The following is a 26,172-nucleotide window of genomic DNA, read 5'->3' as shown; positions in this document are numbered from 1 at the left end:
AAGCAATTTCCCCCTTGCTAAAAAGAGAAACAAAAACGAAGGGCCTCGCGAACCCGCCTCGCGGCCGCACTCCGTTACCTTCTCTCACTGGCGTGCGGGCCCAAATAAACCCTCCCCTAGTCCTCCTGGCCCCTTCTTCCTCTTCGTCTCTCTTTCCGTCTTGCCGCCCAAGAAGAAGAGAACTCCGCGCATCAACAAAGCACCCAAACCCGACGCCGCACACCCGAATTGCGAGGGAGAAATCGAAGGAGGTGGAGGAGTACGAGCTTCGAGAATGTTCCGGAACCAGTACGACACCGACGTGACGACGTGGAGCCCCGCGGGGCGGCTCTTCCAGATGGAGTACGCCATGGAAGCCGTCAAGCAGGGCTCCGCCTGCGTCGGCCTCTGCTCCCTCACCCACGTCGTCCTTGCCTCCGTCAACAAGGCCGCCTCCGAGCTCTCCTCCCACCAGCGCAAGGTCTTCCGCGTCGCCGACCACGCGGGGGTCGCTCTCGCGGGGCTCACCGCCGACGGCCGCGTTCTCTCCCGGTTCCTCCGCGACGAGTGCATCAACCACTCCTTCGTCTACGAAGCGCCGCTCCCAGTGTCCAGGCTGGCGCTACGCCTCGCGGACAAGGCGCAGGTCCGTCTCGATTGTTTGATCTGCTTTATATGTTTTAAGGTTTTGATGAGGTAGAGGGATCGGATCTATATGGCAGGAGCTCGAATTTCTGCGTAATCTCGTACAGAATTTTAATTTGGTTTTAGGGTTTCGATCCGTTGGATCGCCGCGAGCTCTCACGTATATCATGCTGAAATTTGAGTTATGCATCGTATTTGGATTAATGTGTGCATTGCGTATTAGGGTGATGAATTCCTTATTCCTTCTGTTGGGATCTATAAGAATTTTACTGATTTTAGCATCGTCAGAGACTCAGAGTTGCCTGTGAAAAGACCTTAAACCGACGCAGTTCACTCCAAAGGCAGAATGTTGCCTAGATATGCTCTTGTGTGTTCAGGTTAATTTTTATTTTTGAAATAAAATGTTCAGGTTGATATCTAATCGTGGAAGTCTACTAGGTAGACTTCGTCAATTTTTTAAATTAGTTGCTGGATGGAGAAGCTGTGAAATATTATTTGCAAACGTTGCTGCGAGTCTAATGTTACCGGACTGTGACTTAGTATCTGGATCACCGATTGGTAACTTCATTCATTATTCATATGTTTTGCTTCAAAGAAATGTAGCTCCGGGTTCGCAACATACTGTCCCCTTAAGAATTTTTTTATGCACATATGCAGTACATGAACTTTATGTATTGACGTGTAGTTGCGAAAACTGGTGCTTAGGATATCAGTTTGAACTACTGGAGGGGGTCAAGTTGTGCCCAGATTACGTATGCTTGGTGTCATAAATTTTTGAGTTAATTCAATACATAGCATCCTCAAACTTAATTGTGATCACACTTTCATATCCGAGTAAATAAAACCATGTTACGTACGATGCCTATTTTAGGCTGTTATCAGTACTGAACACGTTTGTTGGTGAGATTTTTTTTTATCTTACGCAAACAGCAAGATGAATTCCTTATCACCCTTCATCATGTATCTATATAGTACTCCTGTAATTTTGTTTTATACTTCTGCTGCTTAATGTCTTTACCTTAATTATTTCTTTAATGCTGTTGCAGGTTTGCACACAGCGTTCATGGAAGAGGCCTTATGGTGTTGGGCTCCTTGTGGCCGGACTGGACGAGACTGGAGCTCATCTCTATTATAACTGCCCCAGTGGGAATTACTTTGAGTACCAGGCATTTGCTATTGGTTCTCGCTGTCAGGCCGCCAAGACTTTCCTTGAGCGCAGATTCGAGGGCTACAAGGACTACACCCCGGAGCAACTCGTCAAGGATGCCCTGTCTGCCATAAAGGAAACACTGCAAGGCGAGAAGCTGAGCAGCTCCAACTGCACTGTTGCCATCGTCGGGCGAAAGGATGATGGCACGGTAGAGCCCTTCAAGCTGATTGACGCAACGAGGATCCAAAAAATAATTGACTCCATGGAGGCGGCTGAGGCGCCCACGGAGCCGAGCTCCACGCAGGAGGAGGGCAGGGGCTCAGATGCTGCGCCCATGGACATCTAGGGCCGGGCTCTGATGACCTGATTTACCAGCCCGGCACCACAATTCTGGGCTTGTAAGGTGTAGCTGTTTTAGAAAGTTGATGGAGTTGTGCGTGTTGTGGACTCTTGCTCCCATATGCTCGCAGCTCCAGCTTTGTGGTGCTCTCTTCGACCTGCCTTTGTTTAGGGGTTGGACCGATTATCCAGCGATGCAAAACAAAAAAATCTTTTGGTTCCTGGGACCAGCCCAATTCTGCCTATCCGTGTGGTTAGAATGATTGTCGGCCTGGCTTGATCCAACAAGGTGACTGCATGTGTACAAATCCCACTCTACAGAAAAAATGCGCTTGCACACTGGTGGTTCTGTAGTCTGTAGACACTTCCACCGGCTGGTGCTTGTGGGCCGTGGCCATGCCATGCATATGGGGGCCAGGCCAATGGCGCCCGCATAAAGCCTCGCTAGCTCGCGAGCGGCGGCCAACGCGTATGGCACATAGCGATCTCTGCGTGCTGTCCTCTTCCCCTAAGGCAGAATCTATGGAGCCGCTAGCGATCGCGCAGAGCGAGCTCACGGTCACGGGTGGCAGCAAGCGCGCACGTAGAAACGAACACAAAGTTAAGGCCATGGGAGCACTGACTGGAGAGGAATCCATCAGATGGGGTGAATTAAAGAGGAAGCACTTCTCCCCCGCGTCTGTCTGTATCTACCTAACCTAACGTTCACGATTCGCTGGACTTGTTCTGAGGCGTTGAGGACACGACAGGCCGCAGGAGTAGATTTGTGACACTGCTTAAGCAAGCAGCTCTGCTTGTGTTGGTTCTTCACGCTAACAGCATTGTGTTAGTGTGAACACGGTGATCACCAGCTAAACTAGGTGACAAGCCGTAATTGTTGACTCTAAGGCATTGATTGTAGGTCATTCATTTAATACACACCAAGGGGGTGTCCCCCTAGTGTGCACCACCACTATAAATAAGGGTTAACCCCCTTAGGGCAAAAGAGAGGAACCTGAAGACGCCCAGAACCAACTCCTGCCTCTGCCCTAACAAGAGCTCAATCCTCATGGTGCTGCAAGCACTGGGAAGGGATCTTTCCATGCCCTAGGCGGCAAAACAGCAGCAGGAGGGAGAGCAAAAGCAAGTAAGAGATGAAGAACAGAGAAGGAGCTCAAGATCTGAGGTTCTATCCCTAATCCCTCTTTGATGTGTGGCTCATTGTTGAGCTAGTTGATCCATCAAGTTCTGCCACATACTTATGTGCCACTTGAATTGAGGCTTAATAATAAAACATCTAATGACCCAAAAGTATTATCAGTAATGTGAGCGTATGTTACTCACAACAAATGATATGCCCATAAGTTAAAAATGAAGCTTGAGATTTAGACCCATTTTGGGAATAATCAAATAATGACATCTTTAATGGCCAATTTTCTAAGAAAGTAAATAATGGGCCATATTTATTTGATGTCATTAAGACTTTTCCTTACAATTGGAAAAGGTGTGTTCCATTGATAAGTCCTTTATGGAATTATTTATAATAATGACAGGGATGCACAAATTATGAGGATTAAATGGCTCTTGGTTTCAAGTTTATCCCAAATTAGAATCAAACCAACAGGATATTTTGTTTCAATATCAGAATTTCAATGGCGATTCATGGTTGTATTCTGACCGAAGTTGTTTACAACCATGGATTATCATAATTTAGTTCATTTATTAATAGAATATGCTATTCTTAAGCCATACATACTTAATGAGTCCAATTTTGAATATAAATCTTAAAGGCTGGTTTTTGAATATTTTCTTAAGTTAGCCACAAATAATGATTGATAAAATGAGGACAAAATAAGTTTTATTCTAATAAGATGTCCTCTGATAAGTAAAGTTTTGCTTGGAAGAGTTTTTGGCATATCATGATTAATTATATGACTTGTGGCTACATACTGACCAAAGTTGTTTGTAGTCATTTGTCAATCTCAGCCTGAAGATTATGAATTGATTTTGTGACTCATGACTATATACTGACCAAAGTTGTTTGTGGTCATGTATCATTAAGATTGCCTGAGTTATTAAGTTGCCAACTCTAGAGCAATTATGGGCATAATTATGTATTAAGTTTATCAAATTAAGTCAATAATAATTATGTTTATAAGAAATTAAGAAATTTCTTATCAAGAAAGAGTCAAAGAAGTGCCTTGGATTAAAAAAATAGTTATGAGAAATTATGACAAAGGCACATGGGTCATTTTTAATAAAGTTTCCGCTGCAAAATAATAATACTCTGATTTAGTGCAGCATATATTTATCATTCTGGACAAAGCTGATTGATGAATATGTGACTGCAAAATTTCATTATTCTTGTTCATCTTGTGGCCAAAGCTGATTTTGAACTGGAGTAATGAAAGAAGTTTACACACAAAACTAAGTGTGGCTTGTATTTATCTTTCTGGCCAAAGCTGATGGATAAATACCTGTCCACAATACTTTTGTTGGTCTTAATCCACTTCTGGCCAAAGCTGATTTGGGTTTTGATTCAATAAAAGAAGTTTATTCACATGATATGTGTGGCTTGTATTTGTTCTTCTGGCCAAAGCTGATGAATAAGTACTTGTTCACAAAATTCTATTGCTCTTGTCCTTTTCTAGCCAAAGCTGACTTAGACTGGTTCAATAGAAGAAGTTTGTGCTGATGCTTGTTAAAGCATCCAATGCCTCTAAAGGTCAAAACTAATGAGTGGCACTAAGCAATTAAATGGGAATAACTTTGCCTCATAGAAAGAACGTCCGTTTATGGATATAAAATCAAATTTTATGAATTATCCCTATTGATAATAAGCATTAGTTAAGTTATAAGAACTACTAAAATCATTCTAAACATCAATTAAATCATAAGTTCCTAAGATTGTTTTAGATACCACTATCAGAAGTGAAGTGGTTTTATTTACCCGCACCTCATTGTTTCTTAAGATCATAAATAACACGACACATATAAGTGTCATAATGAGGTGTAGCTCCCATTAGAAAAGGTTGATAATAAGGATAATGATGAGAAACCAATGATTTTACTACTCATCAATATCTAATGGGAATATACTAAAATAAATCACTTATGGACAAATGTCAGAATCAGGGGGAGTAATTCCTCGCTTATGAATAGATGTCAAAATTAAGGGGAGCAATCTCCAAGATAAGTTATGTTTAAAGGAATATCTGACATTGACGGTGAGTTATTAAGATATTTGGGTTCACTTTATTATGTTTGTCGGTACCCCAGGACTGGGGTACCCCCTCTTGCTGCGCCTAGGCAAGAGCCTTGTAGTTATCCTTAACTACGTCCAGCAGCCGGACCCTTGCGGTCCGGAGCCCCGCTCACCCAACAGCGGTCCCGGACCTTCCCCTGGTTAGGAGAGGTCCGGGAGCACCACGTGTCCCGGGAAAAGCTGGCGGTCAGCCCGAACGGCTGGAAGCTCCGGACTTCCTCCCGAAGAGGACCGGATCCCCAGGGAATCCCGGACCCCCTGTATGGTAACCGGACCCCTCTCCAAGGAAAGGAATCGTCACCCTGCCTCGGGGTGGTCCGGGGTCACCACGTGTCAACAGGCCTTTACGCGTATATAAGGCCGCTTGGTCTCCTTATTAAGGCTCACCTACCGCGGCATTCATTACGACAGGAGGACGTCCGCATTAATGTAGCAGAAGCCGAGGCGATACTTTGACCAGGGGACACTATTGATCGCGTATTACCAAGATAGTGGAGCTGCTGGCGCCGCCCACGCCGCGCCTGCCAAGTCTGCCATAACAGATGGATACGACGGCTCGGCTTCACCCATTATGACGCCTACATAATAGCCTCCACAGGCTACGCCGCAAGCTACGCTCCCCCAACGGACACCTCGGTGACGGGACAAGAGAAGACCACTGTAGCGCTAGCAGGGCGTGGGAGCGTATCGGAGGAAAGATTCATAACCACTGTACCCATCTAAATACTCTGCGTAGTATGCTGCGCAGTCACGTTGAGCCCACTTGTCGGGGCCCCAACGTCCTATGTATCCGCCCCCTTGGTCTATAAAAGGGGGCGCCCGCTAGAAGGAAACTCAAGCTGGGTGAGAGCCAAGGCCCGGCAGAGGATAGACTCATACACAACAGAGATCAAAACTTCTCCCAGTGGACGTAGGGTATTACGCTCCGGCGGCCCGAACCACTCTAGATCGTGTGTTCTTGTGTGCTTATCTCAGAGTTAGATCAGCCCAATCGCCTAGTACCTTCCCGAGCACTCCCTCTCTGGGAATAGGCGGGTGCGTTCCGCCACCCGGCTGTGGGTACCCTAGAAATCCCACGACAATGTTACATGTCAATAAGACATAAAAGAAGAAGTGGACCATAATTAAGTAAAAATGAGACTAAGATAATGTGATGAACTTTCATTAAACTTTCATTAAGAAAGTAAAAACACATTTCAATATTTTCCTGACTCCTTAAGTCAGGAAAGAATTGAATATTGTGAAAAACATGAGACAAGTTTATCATGAGTCAGTTTCTTATGTATTATCTAATTAGCAATGTTATTCTTATCATGAGCTATATGCTATCTTAGAACTGAACATCATTTCAGTACCAAATCTCACCATCAATGTCTAAGTATATTACTAAGTTGAGAATCACATGGGAGCTCTAAAGCAAGGAAAAATCATATTAAGAGAATTATCTAAACTCACTTATATAATACTTGCTTTAGCTCCCTGCGGTGCTTTTGCACACACAAAAATCTTTGATCAACTCCACTAAATGAAAAGGGTGCCTATAAGTGTATATGAAGTCATAAAGTGGGTCATTGAAGATCCACATGATGATGTATGACTCTAAAGAAATAAAGGCTCGAGCTAAAGATTTAAGGTAAAAGGCATCCATATAAGAAAAGAGATTATGTTATATATAAGATATAAGAAAAAAATGACACTTCTTTCTCACCATTTGAAAAAATTATGAGTCCATAAGTGCAATCTGAAATAAGTCATTTGATTAAGTTTAAGTAATAAGGATTATATATATATATATATAAGATCCAGATTTTTCTTTTTTATCTGGATATCTTGGTGATATAAGTTCTGAATGATAAGATTCACCAAGGCAAAGGTCCGGAAAATGGGTTGATTCCCATTAAGGGCAATAAGTTTGCTTATGTTGTGGCAGACGTAAGCATTATATGTTTAATTAAGGTATAAGATGTCCTAAATATTTTCAAAGAACCGGGATATATCTGGGAAATTAAGTCCAGGGCTGGACCCCTGAAAAATCACTAAGAATACTTCACCTTATTGGCATGAGTGCAAAAGGTGTTGTGATACATGCTCACAGATAAAGAGTCAAATGTTTGGACAATTAAGTTACAAGATGTGTTGATACTAAGAATTCCACATAATCATTATCAACACTTGTGGAAGAAGTCATATGTGGAAGGCTTCAATCAATTGTTTCCTCAAAAGCATCATTAAAGATGCAAATTAAATTGTGGCATGTCTAACCAATATATGGATTCGTGTCCCTGATCCATATCATTTTTGAAGAATAAGAAATTGTTTTAAGCAATTTATCCTGGAAATTATTGAATAAAGAGTGCAATTTTTGTCGAGTAACATGTCAAAAGGTATTCCCAGACCTAAGACATTGTGAAAGATTGAATCCAGAATCCAATATAACAGATATTTTTCAAGGCCTAAATAAACTAAGACTAAGTGATGCTTGACAAATTAAGTATGACATAAGTGTTGAGCATAAAATAAGTTCTTATGGTGCTCAATATATAAAAACATTAAGTGATGTGACATAAGTTCTAAGAATTGAGCATCATGTTTAGAGGCTTGCCTAATATATTGTCGGCATAAGAAATAAAAGGCAGCCTGTTACTAAGGGACAAGTTATGATTCTGGAAATATGTTGGTTTTCTTCCTCCTTTAAAAGTGCGCGCACATAAGAATATATGAGGATAAATATATATATGTTCAATACATATAAATGAAAACCAACTGCACTCAGGGACTATTATAACCCCATCTCCCCATAAGCCTAAGAGGAATCACTTTGATATTTTATGGGAACCATGGTCACTTAGTCCTGTAGTACTTAATTGACTGCAGTGATTGATTGGTCTGGTGTACCATCTCTTGAGAAGTGAGTCCATAAGTTTTGAATAAGCATAAGGAATAAGCTTTTGGAGCTCCTAAGTTAAAGAAGTTCATTTAATATGAGGTGGCGTATTATAGCAACTGAGTTCATGGTATGTATATGATTCACCATTGTAATACTTTTGTCTTGGTGCGTCATCTTGTTGAAAAGTGGACCTATAAGTTTAGCTGACGATCAAGGGGGAGAATGTTAGTGTGAACACGGTGATCACCAGCTAAACTAGGTGACAAGCCGTAATTGTTGACTCTAAGACCTTGATTGGAGGTCATTCATTTAATACACACCAAGGGGGTGCCCCCCTAGTGTGCAACACCACTATAAATAAGGGTTAGCCCCTTAGGGCAAAAGAGAGGAATCTGGAGACGCCCAGAACCAACTCTTGCCTCTGCCCTAACAAGAGCCCAATTCTCATGGTGCTGCAAGCACTGGGAAGGGCTCTTTCCATGCCTTAGGCGGCAAAACAGTAGCAGGAGGGAGAGCAGAAGCAAGTAAGAGATGAAGAACAGAGAAGGAGCTCAAGATCTGAGGTTCTATCCCTAATCCCTCTTTGATGTGTGGCTCATTCTTGAGCTAGTTGATCCATCAAGTTCTAACACATTGGGCCGATTTACCCGGTCAGTGGTAAGCATGGTAGAAAGGTGTAGCTGCACAAGCTATCTGTTTGTGGAGGAGACATCCCAGTTCCCAAGCGGCAACATTTTGCAGAGGACTTTGTACGTGTGAGCGACCCAGCTCGTCCTGGAGAAGTGGAGAGAAACGGACCTTGATCTCGTGGTGCGCTCCCGGTTTCATGTGAGCGAACACCGTGACGGCTCGACCGCGAGAGAAAAGATTGGACGCAGCACTACATTCGTGGTAACGAACAGTACTCCAAACAAACTCAATCACGGGGTAAAAGTCGAACGCATCTCGCCCGTACACACCACCAAGCACCAACCCCCAGCAGCTAGTTACTCCGGCGGCTTTTCCTGACACTGTCACGGCCTCCGAGGCAACTCCTGCACGAGAAATTCTGCCGAGGCGGCAACGGAGGCAGCGCGGCGCCACTGTGCCGTGCGGCCTTACTTTCGGCATGCCCGTCTTTGCTAGTAGTAAGATGAGCAGAGGACGCGAGGGCACATGCGAGCGCCACGCCGCCGCCGGCTAGATGCGCGCGCACGCGGCCGCAACCAACCAACATAACAGCAAAGGCGTCCCTCCCCCTCCGGCTCCCCCGGCGCGGCTCGTGAGCCATGTCATTCCTCGTCGCCCCTTCGCCTCGCCATGCCCGTGATGGCGTGATCCCCATAAATTCCCCCACGGCGCTATCCCCGTCCCGGAATTTATAGCCCCCCTGTCCGCTTGCGAGTTATTGTGTCGCAGGCAGCCTCGTTCGCCGGCGGCCACAGCCCACGGCCGCCACCGCCACCGCCATTGTTCGACGAGACGATGGCCGCGGCGCCGTCGCGGGCGCGGCTCTTGCTCCTCTGCTGCTGCGTCGCCGCGGCGCTGCTCGCCGGCGTGGCGGCCGCCGGGGCGAAGCACGGGCACGGGAAACCGCGGCACACGCACACGAAGCGGCTGCGGCCGGGGAAGGGCGGTGCGGCGTCGGCGGCGGCGGCGGCGAAGCCGTACCCTGTGAACGCAACGCGGGTGGAGGCGATCGAGCGGCAGTTCACGCGGTGGGTGCGCTTCATGGGCGCCCCGGGGCACAGCAGCTACAACCGGGCGCTCAACCGCGCGCTCCTCCCCACGCGCACGCTGGTGGTGGACCGGACCCCCGGCGCCGGCGATTTCACGTCCATCCAGGCCGCCGTCGACTCGCTCCCGCTCATCAACCTCGCCCGCGTCGTCATCAAGGTCAATGCCGGCACCTACACGTACGTCCACCGCGCCGGCCGCCGGCCTCTCGTAGCTTTGCTTCCCTTGCTCTTCCTCGGGTTTCTGGTCAGCGCTTAGGCAGCGTGGCCGCAGGGAGAAGGTGAGCATATCGCCGATGCGCGCGTTCGTCACCGTGGAGGGCGCCGGCGCCGACAGGACGGTGGTGCAGTGGGGCGACACGGCGGAGACGGTGGGGTCCCTCGGCAGGCCCATGGGCACGTTCGGCTCCGCCACGTTCGCCGTGAACTCGATGTTCTTCGTCGCCAAGAACATCACCTTCAAGGTCTCATTCCCCCCGTGTCCTATCCCTGTGGAACCGAACGGCACGCACGGCGAGGGCCTGCGCTGACCTGACATCCAATTTGGTTTGCCCAGAACACGGCCCCCGTGCCGAGGCCCGGCGCGCTGGGCAAGCAGGGCGTGGCGCTGCGGATCTCGGCGGACAACGCGGCGTTCGTGGGGTGCAACTTCCTGGGCGCGCAGGACACGCTGTACGACCACCTGGGCCGGCACTACTACAGGGACTGCTACATCGAGGGCTCCGTCGACTTCATCTTCGGCAACGCCCTCTCCCTCTACGAGGTACGCACGCGCACGTTCTCCTCGCGTTGCCATTTCCCTGCGCGGGCAGACAGAGCTCCAGCTTAGAACCAAAGGCAGCATGTCAGCAGCCACAGCTTCCGCGCAGCAGAGCATCTTCTTGTGCCGCCCTGCGTGGCAGTGTCCGAGCAGTCACGGAGGCTGTCATTGCAGTCTCTCCCTGGGACAGAGAGAGACACTGTGAATCTGTGACCCCCCGCTGTCCCAGCAAGCAAAGCACCAACCCCAGGGACAAAACTAGCTCCGTGCAGCAGCGCCATGTCCGTGCACCCAGCGCCACCGATGCGCCGGTCACCGCATCACGTCCGCATCCTCCTCCCGTGCTCTGCCCTCGTCTGGCCCGGTCTTGTGACTGCCCGGCCCTACATGGGCAACATTACATTCTACAGCACGTCCAGCCACGGACAAGATCACAACAGGATGGTATAGTACGGGCACATTATTAAACTCTTTATTACAGCATGTACTAGTAGTAGGCAACAGTTTTGTGCTCCGACCACCACGTTTACTGCCAGGGAGTCGCTGAAAAGCAGGTGCAAATGGAATGTCGATGCCCATTAAGTAATGCACGAGCCTGTCAGTTTTTAATGGGGGCACAGTGGAGGTGAGGTGAACCCTTCATGTGGCGCCCCTTGTCGTTGGCGCCGGCACGGTTGCGGCGATGCGGTTTCCTGAGGCCTGCCAGGTTCCTCTGGCCGTGGCCTGGCCCCGGGGTGCCGGCCGATGGAGCACGGCCGCCCGTGACGCCGCAGCTGGACGAGCTCGTCGCCTCCCTGCCTGCCTGCCTGCTTCACCTTTTGCTTTCTTCTTGTGTTCCCAATTTCCCATGGCTGCTGGTCTGTGACAACACGCAGGGCTGCCATGTGCACGCGATCGCGCGGAACTACGGCGCGCTGACGGCGCAGAGCCGGCAGAGCCTGCTGGAGGACACGGGGTTCTCGTTCGTCAACTGCCGGGTGACGGGGTCCGGCGCGCTCTACCTCGGCCGCGCCTGGGGCACCTTCTCCCGCGTCGTCTTCGCCTACACCTACATGGACAACATCATCATCCCGCGGGGGTGGTACAACTGGGGCGACCCGACCCGGGAGATGTCGGTGCCTACCTGCTTGCTTGCTTCTTCTCCTTTCTTCTCCGTCCCGGCCGCTCGCGTACGTCGCCGGTCGACCTGCTGGGGACGGTGTGCTGATCGACACCGGTCTGGATTTGCTTGCTCTTGTTCGTTGCTGCAGGACGGTGTTCTACGGGCAGTACAAGTGCACGGGGCCGGGGGCCAACTACGCCGGCCGGGTGCAGTGGTCGCGGGAGCTCACCGACGAGGAGGCCAAGCCATTCATCTCGCTCGACTTCATCGACGGGCTCCAGTGGCTCTGGTTGTAGCAGCAGCACCGACTCATTGACACGCCATGACTTGGATTGTTTGTGATTTGTGAAGAGAGGAAACAGAAGGAAATACTAATCCCACATTGTTGCCATTGCACGAGATTGAATTGGTGTTCACTGCGATCTCCCTCCTTGGTCTCGCCCCTTTTGCCTGGTTGTCTCCCTGCAGCTGCTACACGCGCGCAGGCCTTGTGGGCTCCGAAGGCCCAATACTTCCGAGGCAGACGCTGCATGGGCCTTCTGCCAGCCTTCTTCGTCCGACTGAGAATGCAGCCCAGCCCATGCAGGTAAGAAAGCATTTCCACAGCCCAGCCCAACACTGGCCTCGGAAGTTCATTGCAGTTCAAAATACCACAATAAAATGTTAACAACTGAGCGTTTCGCAGAGAGAAGTACTCAGACTGAGCATTCATGTTTACAGTCAACTCGGTCAGGTACCCCACTGTACTCCGTTCCAAGTCCCAACACGTTCCAACTTCTGAAACACCAAAAACTCTGCAAATTTCACTCCGGGTGTGTTTAGATACCCCAAATTCCTTCCAACTTTCCAAACTTTCCATCACATCTCCATCACATCGAAACATTAAATATAACAAATGACTCATGTATGGAGTACTAAATGTAGGTAAATAAAAAAACTAATTGCATAGTTTTGATGTACGTTGCGAGACGATTCTTTTGAGTCTAGTTAGGTCATGGTAGAACAATATTTACCACAAACAAACGAAAATTACTACAGTGTGATACAGTGTTTTTACAACGCTACAGTGTTTTTTCCAGGCAACTAAACACAGCCTCCATTTCTTCCCCAGACCCAGCGACTGCACCAGCAATTACTCCCAACAACAGGTCGGCCACTCACCACGGCATTTGACCTGAGCCACTCGCCCACTGGCTGGCACCGTCAAGCGCTCGCGTACACGCTTCACAGCGCGGCAGCACGGGGGCGGATCGGGCCACGCCGGGCTGTCGAGGGCCGCCGGGATCCAGATCAAGGCGGCCGCGGCGTGCGGGTGCGAACAAATCCCAACTCCGCTCCGGCGCCTGCCCTCCGGGTCACGCCGCCGTCCCGGACAAAACCGACAGCTGCGGTGCGGGGTCATGTGATGCATGCCGTCTGCGACGGGGAGGTCTTCGGGTTTCGTCGCGGGCCCCTGCCCTGCCCCAAGCGTCCAACCCACGCACGCGTCGGACCTCATCGCCACGCTTTGCTTACAGTTACACCAAACCGCAGTAGATGTTCTCTCTCTGTTCTAAATTATAAATCATTTTAAAAATTTTGGAGAATCAAAATTTTCGAAGTTTAACTAAATTTATACAACATAATAACATTTATGGTACCAATTAAGTATCATTAGATTTTTTATTAATTATATTTCATAGTATACCTATTTGATGTCATAAATTTTATGTTTTTTCTATAATTTTGATCAAATTTCGAGGTGATTTGACTCTTCAAGATTCTTAAAATGACTTAAAATTTGAAAGGGAGGGAGTACATCTTTGGTACCCTACAGTGTTCGGCTACAGGCCACCCCCACATTTGCAGGGGCGCAGACCCTTGCGACCGAAACCAGCTCCGCCGTGTCAACGCTCAACAGACGCCTTCGTACGCAAAGCCGCAGGCGCAGCCAAGCAACAGCCTCCAGTACGTTCAGGTTCAGCGGCGGTACACCTTTCCCAATTTTTTCACGATGAGTGCCTGATGCTTCACGCCAGAGCACGGCACGTCAACATTTAAGCCATCTGCGATCCATAAACGCGGTGCAGTTGGGAGGAGGCGAGGACGGAACCTGACAGCCACAACCTTAGTCTTCACTGCAAGGGATCCCCTGCCACAGTGCCATGCCAAGAACTCGTCCGTACTAGCAGCCCCAGCCTCCAGGCTCCATGCCATTCGTACTGGGCTACTATAGGCGCATCAGATCCTTCGTATCAGCATTGAAGTTGCAGGGGGGGTACGGCGTCAGAAGTTCAGAACCGGAGCACGCCATCGGCAATCACGAGCTCACAGGCTCACAGCTGCGCGAGCTGTGGCATTTCGGTCGCTGTTTCTCAATGGCTGTGTTCACTTTCTCCAAATTTTTCAAACTTTTCATCACATCAAAATCACATCAAAACATTAAATATATCAAATGATCCATGTATGGAGTACTAAATGTAGGTAAATATAAAAATTAATTGCATAGTTTTGATGCACGTTATGAGACAAATCTTTTGAGCCTAGTTAGCCTATAATAGAACAATATTTACCACAAACAAACGAAAAGTGATATAGTGTGCTACAGTGTCCGATGTGATCTTTTCTACCAGATTTTCACAAATCTAAACACACCCTTTTTCCAGATTTCAGAACTCGGATGGTCATGCCAGAACAGATTTTATTTCCCTCGATCTGATGATGATGATGCTCGATTCAGCTACATAATAGTCCTTCTAGATTAGTAGTAGTCAGATCTTGCCATGGCCTAAGCCATCTTGATCCTAATAATCCTAATGCTAGTATGTACCAAAATGTTAAAGCTTTTCTTCTCCCGAACCAGCTGGTGCCATGGGCCATGGCTGAATCACCAGAGCCGGTCCAGGTAGTAGTCTCTGGTGTCCTCGTCGCTGAGCGCCGAGTCCACGCGGCTGGCCTCCGAGCTCTTGAAGCTGAAGCTGTCCGGCGCCTGCGGTTGCGGCCGCGCCTGCTTCCTGGACCCGACGCTGGGCCTCGGCTCGGCCGCCGCGGGCGCCTGCCCAAGCGCCGCCGCGTGCTCATCGCCCTGCCGCTGCCTGGGCGCGCTCTGGCACCGGGTGCGCGCCACGGACGAGGCCGTGTCCGCCATGTACCGCGGGCTGCTCCCGGCGTCCCGGCACGTGGCGCCGCGCCCGGGCTTCGCCGCCGGCGAGCTGAGGTAGCCCCGGAACGCGCCGAGGCGGGGCGTGTTGTGGGTCGTCTTCGGGTGCGGCGGCGGCGGCTCCAGCTCCTGCCCCTGGCCGAGGCGCGACGCCGGCTTGAGGAAGTAGAGCAGCGGCGAGGCGCCCGGCGGGTCGGCGGCGTACCGGCTCGCGATGCGGGACGACCGGCAGCGGAGCTGGCACGTGTCCATCTCCACGATCCTCGGGCTGCGATCGAACCCAGTGTCCCCGCCGTCGGACAGCCGCCGGCGGTGCACCACCGGCAGCGTCACCGGCTTCGCGCGCCCAACAATCCGCTCCTACGCACAGGCACAAAAAAATGATGCAAATTTTATTCCGTTCATCATGTCCTGTGATTCTGTGAAACGTGAATGGAGTAGCTGTGCGAGGCCATCACGTGGTATCAAAATCCTCACTTGTTCAACGGATTTCCGGGACGACGCCGTCTTGGCCTGGAGCCTCATGAGCGCTTGCAGCCGGCGCAGCGTCGTGGCCGCCTGCTTCCTCACGAGGTAGCCACGCACCAGAGCCTGCAGCTTCACCAGCGACTTGAGAGCACGCAGCGCCTTCCTTGCCTGCACATGCATCGCGAAATTCAAATTTTTGCAGTCCCATCGGAACGCCTCAGGATGCATCGGAAACCGAAAAGAATTGGGCAATAAACAGCTGCGATGACGACTAGGTGCGTCACACTGCGCGGTTCACGAAGCTCTACTGCTAGCAATAAACAAGAATATCGCGGAAAGTTTGTGAATAATCTAAGCGGATTAAACAATGAGCAGTAGCTAACGACTCAACGGAAAGGAACAGCAGCAAGCAGCCATGGATGGCAGCACCGCAGCAGTTCGTGAAGTTGCATCTCTTGTCCAATGCAAATGCAGAAGAATCTGCCGGAGTTCATCGGTTCGTTGCTCAGAGCTGAAAGGACCGTACCGACGAAAAGCAATCGGGTGGCCAAAACCAACCCAACTCTTCAGTTCAACGATGCTAGATATGCAGCGGAAACTTTTCTTTTTTTTTCGTTGAAGCAGAGAAAAATGGCAGTAAATCATGAACACGAAGAACCGGTTTGGTTTACAGCAACTTACCAAGTACCCTCTGAAGGCCTTCTGGATGACGACGGCGGCCTCCGCCTCGCGCTCCAGGCCGCAGTTGCACGGGCGCACCTGCGACAGCTCCCCGGCGGCGACGGTGGTCACCGAGGGCCTCCGCCCGCCGTCTGCCACGCTGTGCCTCGGCTTCGCGAAGCTCCACCGCCGCTTCTCCACCGGCGGCAGGCCGCCGCCTGCGCACGCGGCATTGTGCTGCTCCTTGCGGCCCCTCTCCCCTTCCTTCTTGGCGCCGGTGAGGACCTTCTTGAGCCACCTCATCGCGCGGCCCATGGCGTGCGCCGTGGTCCGCCTAGCTGTACCTGCAGTTGCAGGGGGAGAGGAGAGGATGCTTCAAAAAGAGAAGCAAGCTTCTAAAAGGATGCAGGAAAGGAACTGGCTGTGGCTGGGAAGCAACGAGATGACAAAAAGGCCTCTGCTGGAGCCGAACAGAGCGAAAGTGCAGATGCAGAGGACCGAACGGCAAAACTTACAGTTTCAACCCTTGGTGGAAACAAAAAATTTCAAGCTTTTTTCAAAACCAAAAGAACTAGACAAAAGCTTTGCAATTTGAAATACGAGGATGGGGGATGAGGAACAGAAGCTTCACCAGAAGAAACGGGAAGAAGCTTTGTACAGAGGCCTGCTGCAGAGAGGCCAAAACCGAGAGGGCCTCGCCAGAGCCCGGCAGAGTAAAATGCAGAAAGCGTAGCGCCAAGGGAGGAGAACGAGCGGAGTGGGTCTGTGGGTGGTAGCAGCAGGAGCAGGAGCTCGCAGAGGCGCCAGCCAGTTGGAGGGAAGAGAAGGGAAGCGGCGAGGCCTACGCTACGTGATGCCCCCGAAGAGGAAACCTTTTCCCGAGAACCCTTTCCCGCAGCCAACAACCACAACGAGCAGATGAGATGGAAAACCAACCCACTGTTCTGTTCCGACGCGGAGACGACGCACCGCGTGTTCTCACGGCGGCCGGCTGGGCGTGGGGAGGGAAAAAGATCCCCCCTGCTTGCTCGCCTCGCGCCCCCTAGCCTACGACGACTACGAGCCCCGGCGGCCGCCCGAGAGAGCAAGGCAACAAGGCGGGCAGCGCCAAGCCAAGGCTCAAAACACGCGCGGCACGAGGCGGGGAGGACGCCGCGCCGCCGTCGTGGGGACGCGAGGCCGGCCAGCAATCATTCGCACCTCAAAAGGGTCGACGACGGCGAGAGGAGGCGCGGGCGCGGGGAGGCAACCGCCGCGAGGCGCGAGCGGCCCCGGGGCGCGGCGTGCAGGCCCCCACACGCAGTGACTCAACTACACGGCTGCCAACTGCAGCGGAGCCTCGTCCCGGTTGGAACCGGATCTGCTGCAGTTACCTCCCCTGCAGTTGGGTCACTGCCACATGGGCCCCACGCGTGCAGGCCCCACACGCAGTGACTCAACTGCACGGCTGCCAACTGCAGCGGAGCCTCGTCCCGGCTTTTGGAGCCGCCCGGCCCTGGCTGGCGCGGCCTGCGCGTCCGGCCAAGGGACCGTGCCAAGATCCGATCCGGCAAATGATTCTCTTTCTGGGAGGTCACGAGGCTGAGCTTGCGGCTGTTCCGGCTGAAACCTCACCCCTTTCTACACTGGATGGAGGCGCACCGAGTGGTGGTGACGCTCGCTCTGTTAGCTGGGAGTTCGCTCAAGAATAAGGTTTTTGAGGAAGGAGGAGACATCTTTCTTTTTGATGCCCCTACAATTCCAAATCAGCCCTTTCATTTTTTTTTCTTACACTTAGATTTTTTGGTAGCTTTTTGACCACAAGGATTTTCCTTGGTCAGGGTAGAGGTGACACAAGGATTTTCCTTGGTCAGGGTAGAGGTGACACAAGGATTTTCCTTGCTCACAGTTTTTTTGAGCAGAGGCAGCACAAGGATTTTCCTTGTGTTTGGATTTGGGAGAATCACATGTATTTGTCTCATCTCATGATGACTTCAAAAATACAACTTTGAATGCATTTTTTTCTATTTTTTTACATTTTCCGGCGCCACAACAATGACTCGTAATCATTCATGCTAATCGGTTGCTTGCCTTCTAAACTTACATTTTCAACATATGCCATTATCACTATAGCCCCAAGAAAATCAAGTTACAACGGAGCACATCATAAACATAGGTAGAAAAAGTAGAACCGGTGAAACAAATTACTACTCTGCCCTTTATCGCGAGGACAAAAATTTACTTTAGCGAGCACGTGATTGCAAAGTCAAAATTTTCTAACAAACTTCCTAATACCGCTACCTGAAGGACATTTAAAACCCGATGGAAAGTCACGCACCAACCTACCAACCATAGTACAGTTCAACTGGCGTGGCGAAGTACCATCGCCACCAGTTCCCACGAGGCAAGGCAAGGAACCACCACCACCGCAGCATCGGCCATGGCGGCCGCTCGCCTCAGCCGATCCGCGACATTCCTGTCCGGGTGAGGCCAACCGCTTTCGCTCCCCTCGGTAAATCGGCGATCCAGCCAAGCCTCCAGCCGCAACCGAAAGCAAAGCAACGCCCCCGACCCCAATAGAAAAACAGGAGAGGAGGAAGGGGAAAAAAGCTCGCAGAAGTGGGGTTTTTACATTTTTACCATTATAACGAATTGCACTCATCAGATTATCACTATTATGATGCCACCTACATCTATACCATAAGAGAGAAGTTTGACTTACAAATTTACCACATTTGAGGATGTGGCAGCCACGAGACCAGTCCACGCTGGCGCTGAGTCAGCAGACACCGACGCCGTTCGGTCCCGTTACTGCACGCTGGGCCCGGTTGACGCCGCCGCCGCTAACCCTATCCGGCCGAATCGATCCCCGCCTCTCCTCCCACTTCCTTCCGCCGCATTCTTCTTCTTCTCCTCTTGCCGCGCTGCTCCTTCTGGCCTGCTCGACCACCCCTTCCTCCCCACGCTCTACACTCACTTCGAGACCGACAAGTTCTACTGCCTCGTCATGGAGTACTGCAGCGGCGGCAACCTCCACTCGCTCCGCCAGAAGCAGCCCGGCAAGCACTTCTCCGAGCCCGCCGCCAGGTTCTACGTCGCCGAGGTGCTGCTCGCCATGGAGTACCTGCACATGCTGGGGATCGTGTACAGGGACCTCAAGCCGGAGAACGTGCTGGTCCGGGACGACGGCCACATCATGCTCTCCGACTTCGACCTCTCGCTGCGCTGGAGCGTGTGCCCGACGCTGGTCAAGTCGTCGTCGGTGCACTCCACGGGGAGCGGCGGCGGCGGCAGCGGGAGCGGAGGCGGCGGCAGGGGCGGGGCGGACGCCACGGACGGCGAGGTCCTCACCGGTCACCGCCAACCAGGGGTGCATCCAGCTGTCGTCCTTCTTCCCGCGCATCCTGCCGCGGCGCAGCCGGAAGCTGTCCCGGAGCGAGCTGGGGCTCGGCGGGCCGCCGGCGGTGGAGTTCAACGCGGAGCCGAAGGACGCGCGGTCCATGTCCTTCGTCGGCACGCACGAGTACCTGGCGCCGGAGATCATCCGCGGCGAGGGCCACGGCAGCGCCGTCGACTGGTGGACGCTCGGCATCTTCCTCTACGAGCTGCTGCACGGCTACACGCCCTTCAAGGGCGCCGGCAACCGCGCCACGCTCTGCAACGTCATCGAGCAGCCGCTCCGGTTCCCCTCCGACGCTGCCGGTGGCGGGCCGCCCACCAGCTCAGTCGCCAAGGACCTCATCCGCGTCCTGCTCGTCAAGGAGCCCCAAAAGCGGATCGCCTTCACCAGGGGCGCCACTGAGATCAAGCAGCACCCCTTCTTCGACGGCGTCAACTGGGCGCTGTGAGGAGCATGACACCGCCGTCGGTGCCGGAGCCGGTGGACTTCCGGCAGTACGGAGCCGGCAAGGAGAAGGAGCCGGCCGAGGCGGCGGCGTCGGCCGAGGCAGCGCCGCCCGGTCACACCGCAAAGTCGAACTCCAGCGACTCTTACACGGATTTTGAGTACTTCTAGCCTAGGACGTACTGATGGTCGACATGCATATTCTGATGACTTCTGTACAAGGTTAGATTATCTTGATTGATCGAGGGATCATATAATGGTAGTGAATGCTGACAAAGTGCAATTGAGTACCACATGTCTTGCGCGCAGTAACAGGGCCGAACGGCGTCGGTGTCTGCTGACTCAGCGCCAGCGTGGACCGGTCTCGTGGCTGCCACATCCTCAAATGTGGTAAATTTGTAAGTCAAACTTCTCTCTTATGGTATAGATGTAGGTGGCATCATAATAGTGATAATCTGATGAGTGCAATTCGTTATAATGGTAAAAATGTAAAAACCCCAGTGGTGGTGACGCTCGCTCTGTTAGCTGGGAGTTCGCTGTACCAGCAGCACGGCGCGCTGGTACTGGGTAGTGGGTAGTCGCCGATGCGGCCAAGTAAATGGGCGAGCGGCCCGATCTGGTGAGTGGTGACTCGCCGTCGACGGGTGCGGCAGCGGCCGGCGGGGAGCGCGCTATATAGGGCTGAGGGCTCGGTTCGATTGCAGTTGCAGATACCGGGCTGGACCATGCTGGCATGCTGCTGAGTGAGAAGCTAGGGCCTAGGGGTGGTGATGCAGGTGCAGTCCGGACGTAGGAGTATACGTGGTAGACTAGCAGAGTAGCAGACGGAACCCGTCGCGGTACTGCGCGTCCATAAATGCCGTGGAGTGCCTGAGCATTGTTGGGAAAGCCTACTGCCGAACCCACTGGCCAATGCGAGAACGATGGCTCATGACTTCCGTCCTCCATTGTGGTAGTGGTAGCATCGCCGACGCCCGACGGGCGACGGGACCCTCGAACGGGAAGTTTAATGGCCAGTTGTTGACTTATCGTTTACTACTCCCAGTAGCTGTTGTGAAGCGCGGTATGGTCTCTTGCCTACTGCACCAACGAATTTGAAAACAGGTGCAATGTGTACCAACGAATTCGAAATCACGTCGCTAGCATGGTTCCTGGCCATTTTAACTGCTCCAGCTTCTAGAAAATCTTCAGCAGGGGGGAGCAAAGGATGCTCTTGTACCCAATCCGTGGCCAAAAGCCCAAACGGTCCCGCCGTGTCCGTAACCCAAACGGACAGGATGACCCCCGCATCCTTTTTTATGCATAGTCGACTTGTAACCACCTCGGGCACGTGGTCCCTCCTCGTCGTCCCTCGCCGCGGACGAACGCGTGTGACGCACTGACGCAGGGGCAGGGCGCGTGCGGCGCCGTAGAATAGAAAGGAGCTTTTGAAATACCAAGAGGGTACGGCCTCGCCGGATATTATATATCATGGCACGGCTGCCGAGGCGGCCGGACGGTGGATGATGTCATCCCGACGAGGAATAAGGTGTCAGACTGCGGCCGCAGCGTGGGCTCGCCGTACTCGCGATCCGGCGAGGGAGGGACCGCCGAGAGAGCCCAGGCTTCGGCGAGCAGAGGATCTGGGGCGCTGTAGGCGGGGTCCGCTGGCAGGCACGTCGGCCACCGGCTGCCGGCGTGTAGCGGTACAGCCCTGCCGGAGTGCCGGTGGCAATGGGTACACGCCCATCGAATTTTTGACATATGTATAGAGTCGTAAATGTATTTTTTAAAAATAATTAATTATACAGTTTAGTTGTAAATGATGAGATGAATTTTTTGAGTCTAATTAGTTTATAATTAGATACTAATTACTAAATAAAAACGAAAGTACTACAGTAGCCAACCTCAAAAAATTCGCGAACTAAACACGCCCATGTACTCTGCCGGTGGTTACTAGCAGTACTCAGCAGCACACTGTATAGGCCGGCGTCTACCCTACCGTATGCGCGCGTGCCGCTCCGGCGCTCCGGAAGGGAGCTCGCGGGCGTACAGGTCGCAGCGAGAGTCATGGAGGCGGGCCAGCGGATCTGATCCGTGCCCCCACGGCCACGATGCCATGCCCGTTCCCCCCGAGTCACCGTTCCGCCGGGGACCGTGGGGATCTCACTCGACTCGCTCGGGATTCATGGCGTGGCAGCGGAAGCAGTTAAGCCACGACGCCATGTACACGAAGAGATCGAGAGAAGCTACACAGCCACAGTACTGTCGCACGTTGCTCCTCCACTGCTGCCGGCGCGCCAACTGCTGTGTGCGCGCGCGTGGACCCGGCCGCAGAAAGATTCGGCTTTTCTTTGGCGACAAGAAGAAGAAAAAATAGAGAGAGAGCATCGGCAGGGCGCAGGATGCATGAAAAAAGGACCGGGGGAATTGAACGTGCGCGATACGATACGATAAAAGAAGCTACGGGATCCCTGACCGGCCGTCCATAAAGGTCGAGGCAGGCCGGTGGAAGGCGCACCACGACCACGAGATCGCCACCATCAAGTCCCGATCCGGCGAACCGGCTTCGATTCGATAGGCCCTGTGTGCCCTGTTCTGCGCCTCTGGCGCTGCTCCATCGGAAGGTTGACCTTGACTCAGGCACGGCCCCAGTCGCGTCGCGTCGGACGCTGCGAACCTCACCCCAGCTCAGATTAAAGGGAATATTGGTATTTGAAAGTATTAAATAAAATTTATTTATATTTTTTTACAGTTGGCAATGTATTAATGAGACAAATTTAAAACAAACATCCGCTGGCCATGTATTTTATAATTATACTTGTTTAATACTCTAAATAACAATTTCTTTTTGATGTGATAGGACCAAAGTTTAAACTTTAAACCTCTGGAGACGAACAGCCTAGCAGCGCTCCTCTAGCATAAGCCACCACGCAAGCATGTGAATCTATTATATTAATAAGAGTGTTAAAAAAATTAAAAGAAATCACCACGTTCGCCGAGAGAGTCTACAAATTCTCACATTAATCTAAAAAAGAGAAAAATTTATACCGTCAGATTTTATGAAGATCTAACGGTCTAGAATAACACCAAGAGTCCATAACAACTACTACTATATATATAAATTAAAAATTAAAAATAAGAAAATTGATAGCTGATTTCTACGTGGGAAAGCAAATAGTTAAATAATAGAGAGCCCATAGCAAATAACAGTCTAGAATAACATCAAGAGTCCATTATATGTAAATTAAAAATTAAAAATAAAGAAATTGATAGCTGCTTTCTACATGGGAAAGCAAATAGTTAAATAATAGAGAGCCCATAGCAAATAACTGACATAATCACTAACAACAATCGGAGAAGAAAGAGAAAAATTGTACACTATCGATATCTATGGATTTAAATTGTATCGATGGACAAAAGAAATATGCAGAGAAAATAGATTTCTTTTATAAAAAATGTAGTCCTCGATTTTAAGGCAATAAACATTTTGTACATATCAAATATTGTAAGAAAAGATTGGTTCGTATCCAATATGATAAGGCAAAAAAAGTGTCAATCTAATCTAAAATATCAATTGAAGAAGACAAATAATAATTCATCAAGATTGTAAACATATGTACTGCCACGTTCGCTGAGAGGGTCAACAAATTCCCACATTAATCTAAAAAAGAAAAAAATTTGCACCGTCGGATTTTATGAAGATCTAACGGTCTAGAATAACATCAAGAGTCCATACCAACTACTACTACTATATATATAAATTAAAAATTAAAAATAAGAAAATTGATAGCTGATTTCTATGTGGGAAAGCAAATAGTTAAATAATAGAGAACCCATAGCAAATAACAGTATAGAATAACATCAAGAGTCCATACTAACTACTACTACTATATATGTAAATTAAAAATTAAAAATAAGGAAATTGATAGCTGATTTCTACGTGGGAAAACAAATAGTTAAATAATAGAGAGCCCATAGCAAATAACTGACCAAAATCACTAACAACAATCAGAGAAGAAAGAGAAAAATTGTGCACTATCGATATCTATGGATTTAAATTGTATCGATGGACAAAAGAAATATGTAGAGGAAATAGATTTCTTTTATAAAAAATGCAGTCCTCGGTTTTAAGGCAATAAACATTTTGTACATATCAAATATTGTAAGAAAAAATTGGTTCGTATACAATATGATAAGGCAAAAAAAGCGTCAATCTAATCTAAATATCAATTAAATGAGACAAATCATAATTGATCAATATTGTAAACATACGTACTGCCACAAACAAAAAGAACGCTAAGAGCAGATTTTACGGACACTGGTTTCAAGAATTCTCAACGATGATGTCGGTGATGATACTAATACATGAAGTAGAGTGCAACTCACGTCTGACGACTACTGACAGCCACACGGCAGATCAACAATGAAAATGTAGTAGGAAAAAAAACTATGTCGGATAACAATACATGTCACTTACAATAAAACACTCACAGGGCCTACCAACAACAATTATATTAGCTCAATGTCTCGGATGATTCCTATTTTGAACCACTCCTGTGCATTAAGCCAAGCTAAGAGGGCAAACTATAGTCAGCAGGCTGAATCTGTGTAAGAGCATTTTTTTCAAGGGATGGTACTTACATCCAAGGTCTAGAAACTCGGTTTCAGAAAAGACTACACATGGTCAGGGAGAGTGCTGGTGCGTGTTATTTTGCTCCTAGATACAAAATTGAATGGCGCAGAAGCTATTAATGCTTAGGTCGTAAAAATAATTCAAATAGTATATTAAATATGGTTAATAAATAGCTAAACATTTTGTACATATCAAATATTGTAAGGAAAAATTGGTTCGTACCCAATATGATAAGGAAAAAAGTGTCCATCTAATCTAAATATCATTTAAAGGAGACAAATAATAATTAATCAAAATTGTAAACATATGTACTGCCACAATTAAAAAAAATGCTAAGAGCAGATTCTACGGACATTGGTTTCAAGAATTCTCATCAATGATGTCGGTGATGATACTGATACATGAAGTGGAGTGTAACTCGCGTCTGACGACTGACAACCACACGGGATCAGATCAGCAGTGGAAATTGAGTTGAAAAAAAAGCTACATCGGATAACAATACATGTCATTTACTATAAAACACTTACAGGGCCTATCAACAGCAATTATATTAGCTCAATGTCTCAAAAAATTTCTATTTTGAACCTCTCCGGTGCACTAAGCCAAGCTAAGACGTCAAACCATAGTCAGTCAGGCTGAATCTGCGTAAGAGCATGATGGCGAGCTCTTGCAGGAATATGTGATCGGCCATCACACCACCCACCATGATGCCCGCTAGCTTTGTGAATCCAAAACTTTACAGAGAATCTACGGAGTAGATATCAGAAAAGCGTCCATCATCATCACGTTGTCATAGGTTTATGGGGTTGAATTCTCAACTGAATATTCTATACATAAAAAGCTGCAGGTAGTATTCAACGAGAGCGAATGAGAGGTACGGTAAATAAAATACCAAATACATCTATTCTATTAAGTTAAAAGGATCTAAAAAATAAATAAAATACTAGCTACCGCGCTATTAGCACGGGCCATCTTACTAGTTTTTGCAAAAAAAAAGTGCCTCTTTATTTATCAAAATCAACCGGTAATCCAGGGGCACCCTCGAGCGACAAAAAAATACTGGACAGGGCTGGGATGGCGAGGATAGAGATTAGGAAAATGATGGTGATGGAGAAAATATTGGCAACAATAATGGTGGATCAATCGACGATGAGTTTCGATACTTCTATATTGAACATGACATATGGTAGGTATAGCTGCTAGTGCAATTATCAATTAGCAGCAAATATGTGCCAACTGACTTGTCTCTTTTAAACACAGATGATTGTTGTCTTCTGAACAGTATATAGCTGAACAATGGTAACTTATTTAGAATGATCATGAACTTGTCTATTCTATGTAGTGACTGTATCTAGTTGCCAATGTTTTTGGTTGAATTCTAGCTTTGCTGGATGCTAGTGATGTGAAATTGTGATGAACTATATAAATGTTATCTTTAAGCCTGAATATTTATTTACAATACTCTTACTGCAAAATGCTATATTAGTGCCTGGCATGCTAGTATCTAGAAAAATCTGTCGGTTCTGTCCGACAGGAAATAACTCAACTTTCCTGCCGATAGGTTCGTCAAATTTTCTTTTAGTACTCTTTCGTCAGGGATATGTTTATAACACTTATAACACTGTCCAGCAGGGTCTACTGACATG

General features: G+C 49.4%; 4 protein-coding genes and 1 pseudogene across 6 annotated transcripts; 4 read left to right on the top strand and 1 right to left on the bottom strand.

The window, feature by feature from the left end:
• Positions 1-181: 181 nt before the first annotated feature.
• On the top strand, positions 182-2,347 carry LOC120664882 (proteasome subunit alpha type-1-like). The gene is made up of 2 exons (XM_039944257.1): positions 182-625; positions 1,671-2,347. Exons 1-2 carry the CDS (start codon positions 275-277, stop codon positions 2,118-2,120), a joined length of 801 nt encoding a protein of 266 aa, XP_039800191.1. The 5' UTR covers positions 182-274; the 3' UTR covers positions 2,121-2,347.
• A 7,040-nt stretch (positions 2,348-9,387) lies between these two features.
• On the top strand, positions 9,388-12,247 carry LOC120664881 (probable pectinesterase 53). Its single transcript, XM_039944256.1, has 5 exons — positions 9,388-10,139; positions 10,234-10,423; positions 10,516-10,722; positions 11,595-11,830; positions 11,970-12,247. Exons 1-5 carry the CDS (start codon positions 9,709-9,711, stop codon positions 12,115-12,117), a joined length of 1,212 nt encoding a protein of 403 aa, XP_039800190.1. The 5' UTR covers positions 9,388-9,708; the 3' UTR covers positions 12,118-12,247.
• A 24-nt stretch (positions 12,248-12,271) lies between these two features.
• On the top strand, positions 12,272-13,394 carry LOC120667635. Its single transcript, XM_039947673.1, has 3 exons — positions 12,272-12,407; positions 12,507-12,554; positions 12,933-13,394. The coding sequence occupies exons 1-3, from the start codon at positions 12,402-12,404 to the stop codon at positions 13,392-13,394; spliced, it is 516 nt and encodes a 171-aa protein (XP_039803607.1). The 5' UTR covers positions 12,272-12,401.
• A 1,087-nt stretch (positions 13,395-14,481) lies between these two features.
• LOC120664880 lies at positions 14,482-17,362 on the bottom strand. Of its 3 annotated transcripts, none has more exons than XM_039944253.1 (4): positions 16,720-17,362; positions 16,110-16,432; positions 15,438-15,596; positions 14,482-15,320 (listed from the first exon to the last, which is right to left on the bottom strand). In XM_039944253.1, the coding sequence occupies exons 2-4, from the start codon at positions 16,401-16,403 to the stop codon at positions 14,688-14,690; spliced, it is 1,086 nt and encodes a 361-aa protein (XP_039800187.1). In that variant the 5' UTR covers positions 16,404-16,432; positions 16,720-17,362; the 3' UTR covers positions 14,482-14,687. The 3 variants fall into 3 exon arrangements, with proteins under 3 accessions (XP_039800187.1, XP_039800188.1, XP_039800189.1); XM_039944254.1 differs by having other exon boundaries at positions 16,939-17,362; XM_039944255.1 differs by having other exon boundaries at positions 17,025-17,362.
• A 1,595-nt stretch (positions 17,363-18,957) lies between these two features.
• Positions 18,958-20,146, top strand: LOC120667433 (annotated as a pseudogene).
• The last annotated feature ends 6,026 nt before the right edge of the window (positions 20,147-26,172 follow it).

The sequence above is a fragment of the Panicum virgatum genome, chromosome 3N (genome assembly GCF_016808335.1).
Source record: "Panicum virgatum strain AP13 chromosome 3N, P.virgatum_v5, whole genome shotgun sequence".
NCBI lineage: Eukaryota > Viridiplantae > Streptophyta > Magnoliopsida > Poales > Poaceae > Panicum > Panicum virgatum.
The sequence above is the reverse complement of the archived record's forward strand: the minus strand, read 5'-3'. Positions and strand labels throughout refer to the sequence as shown.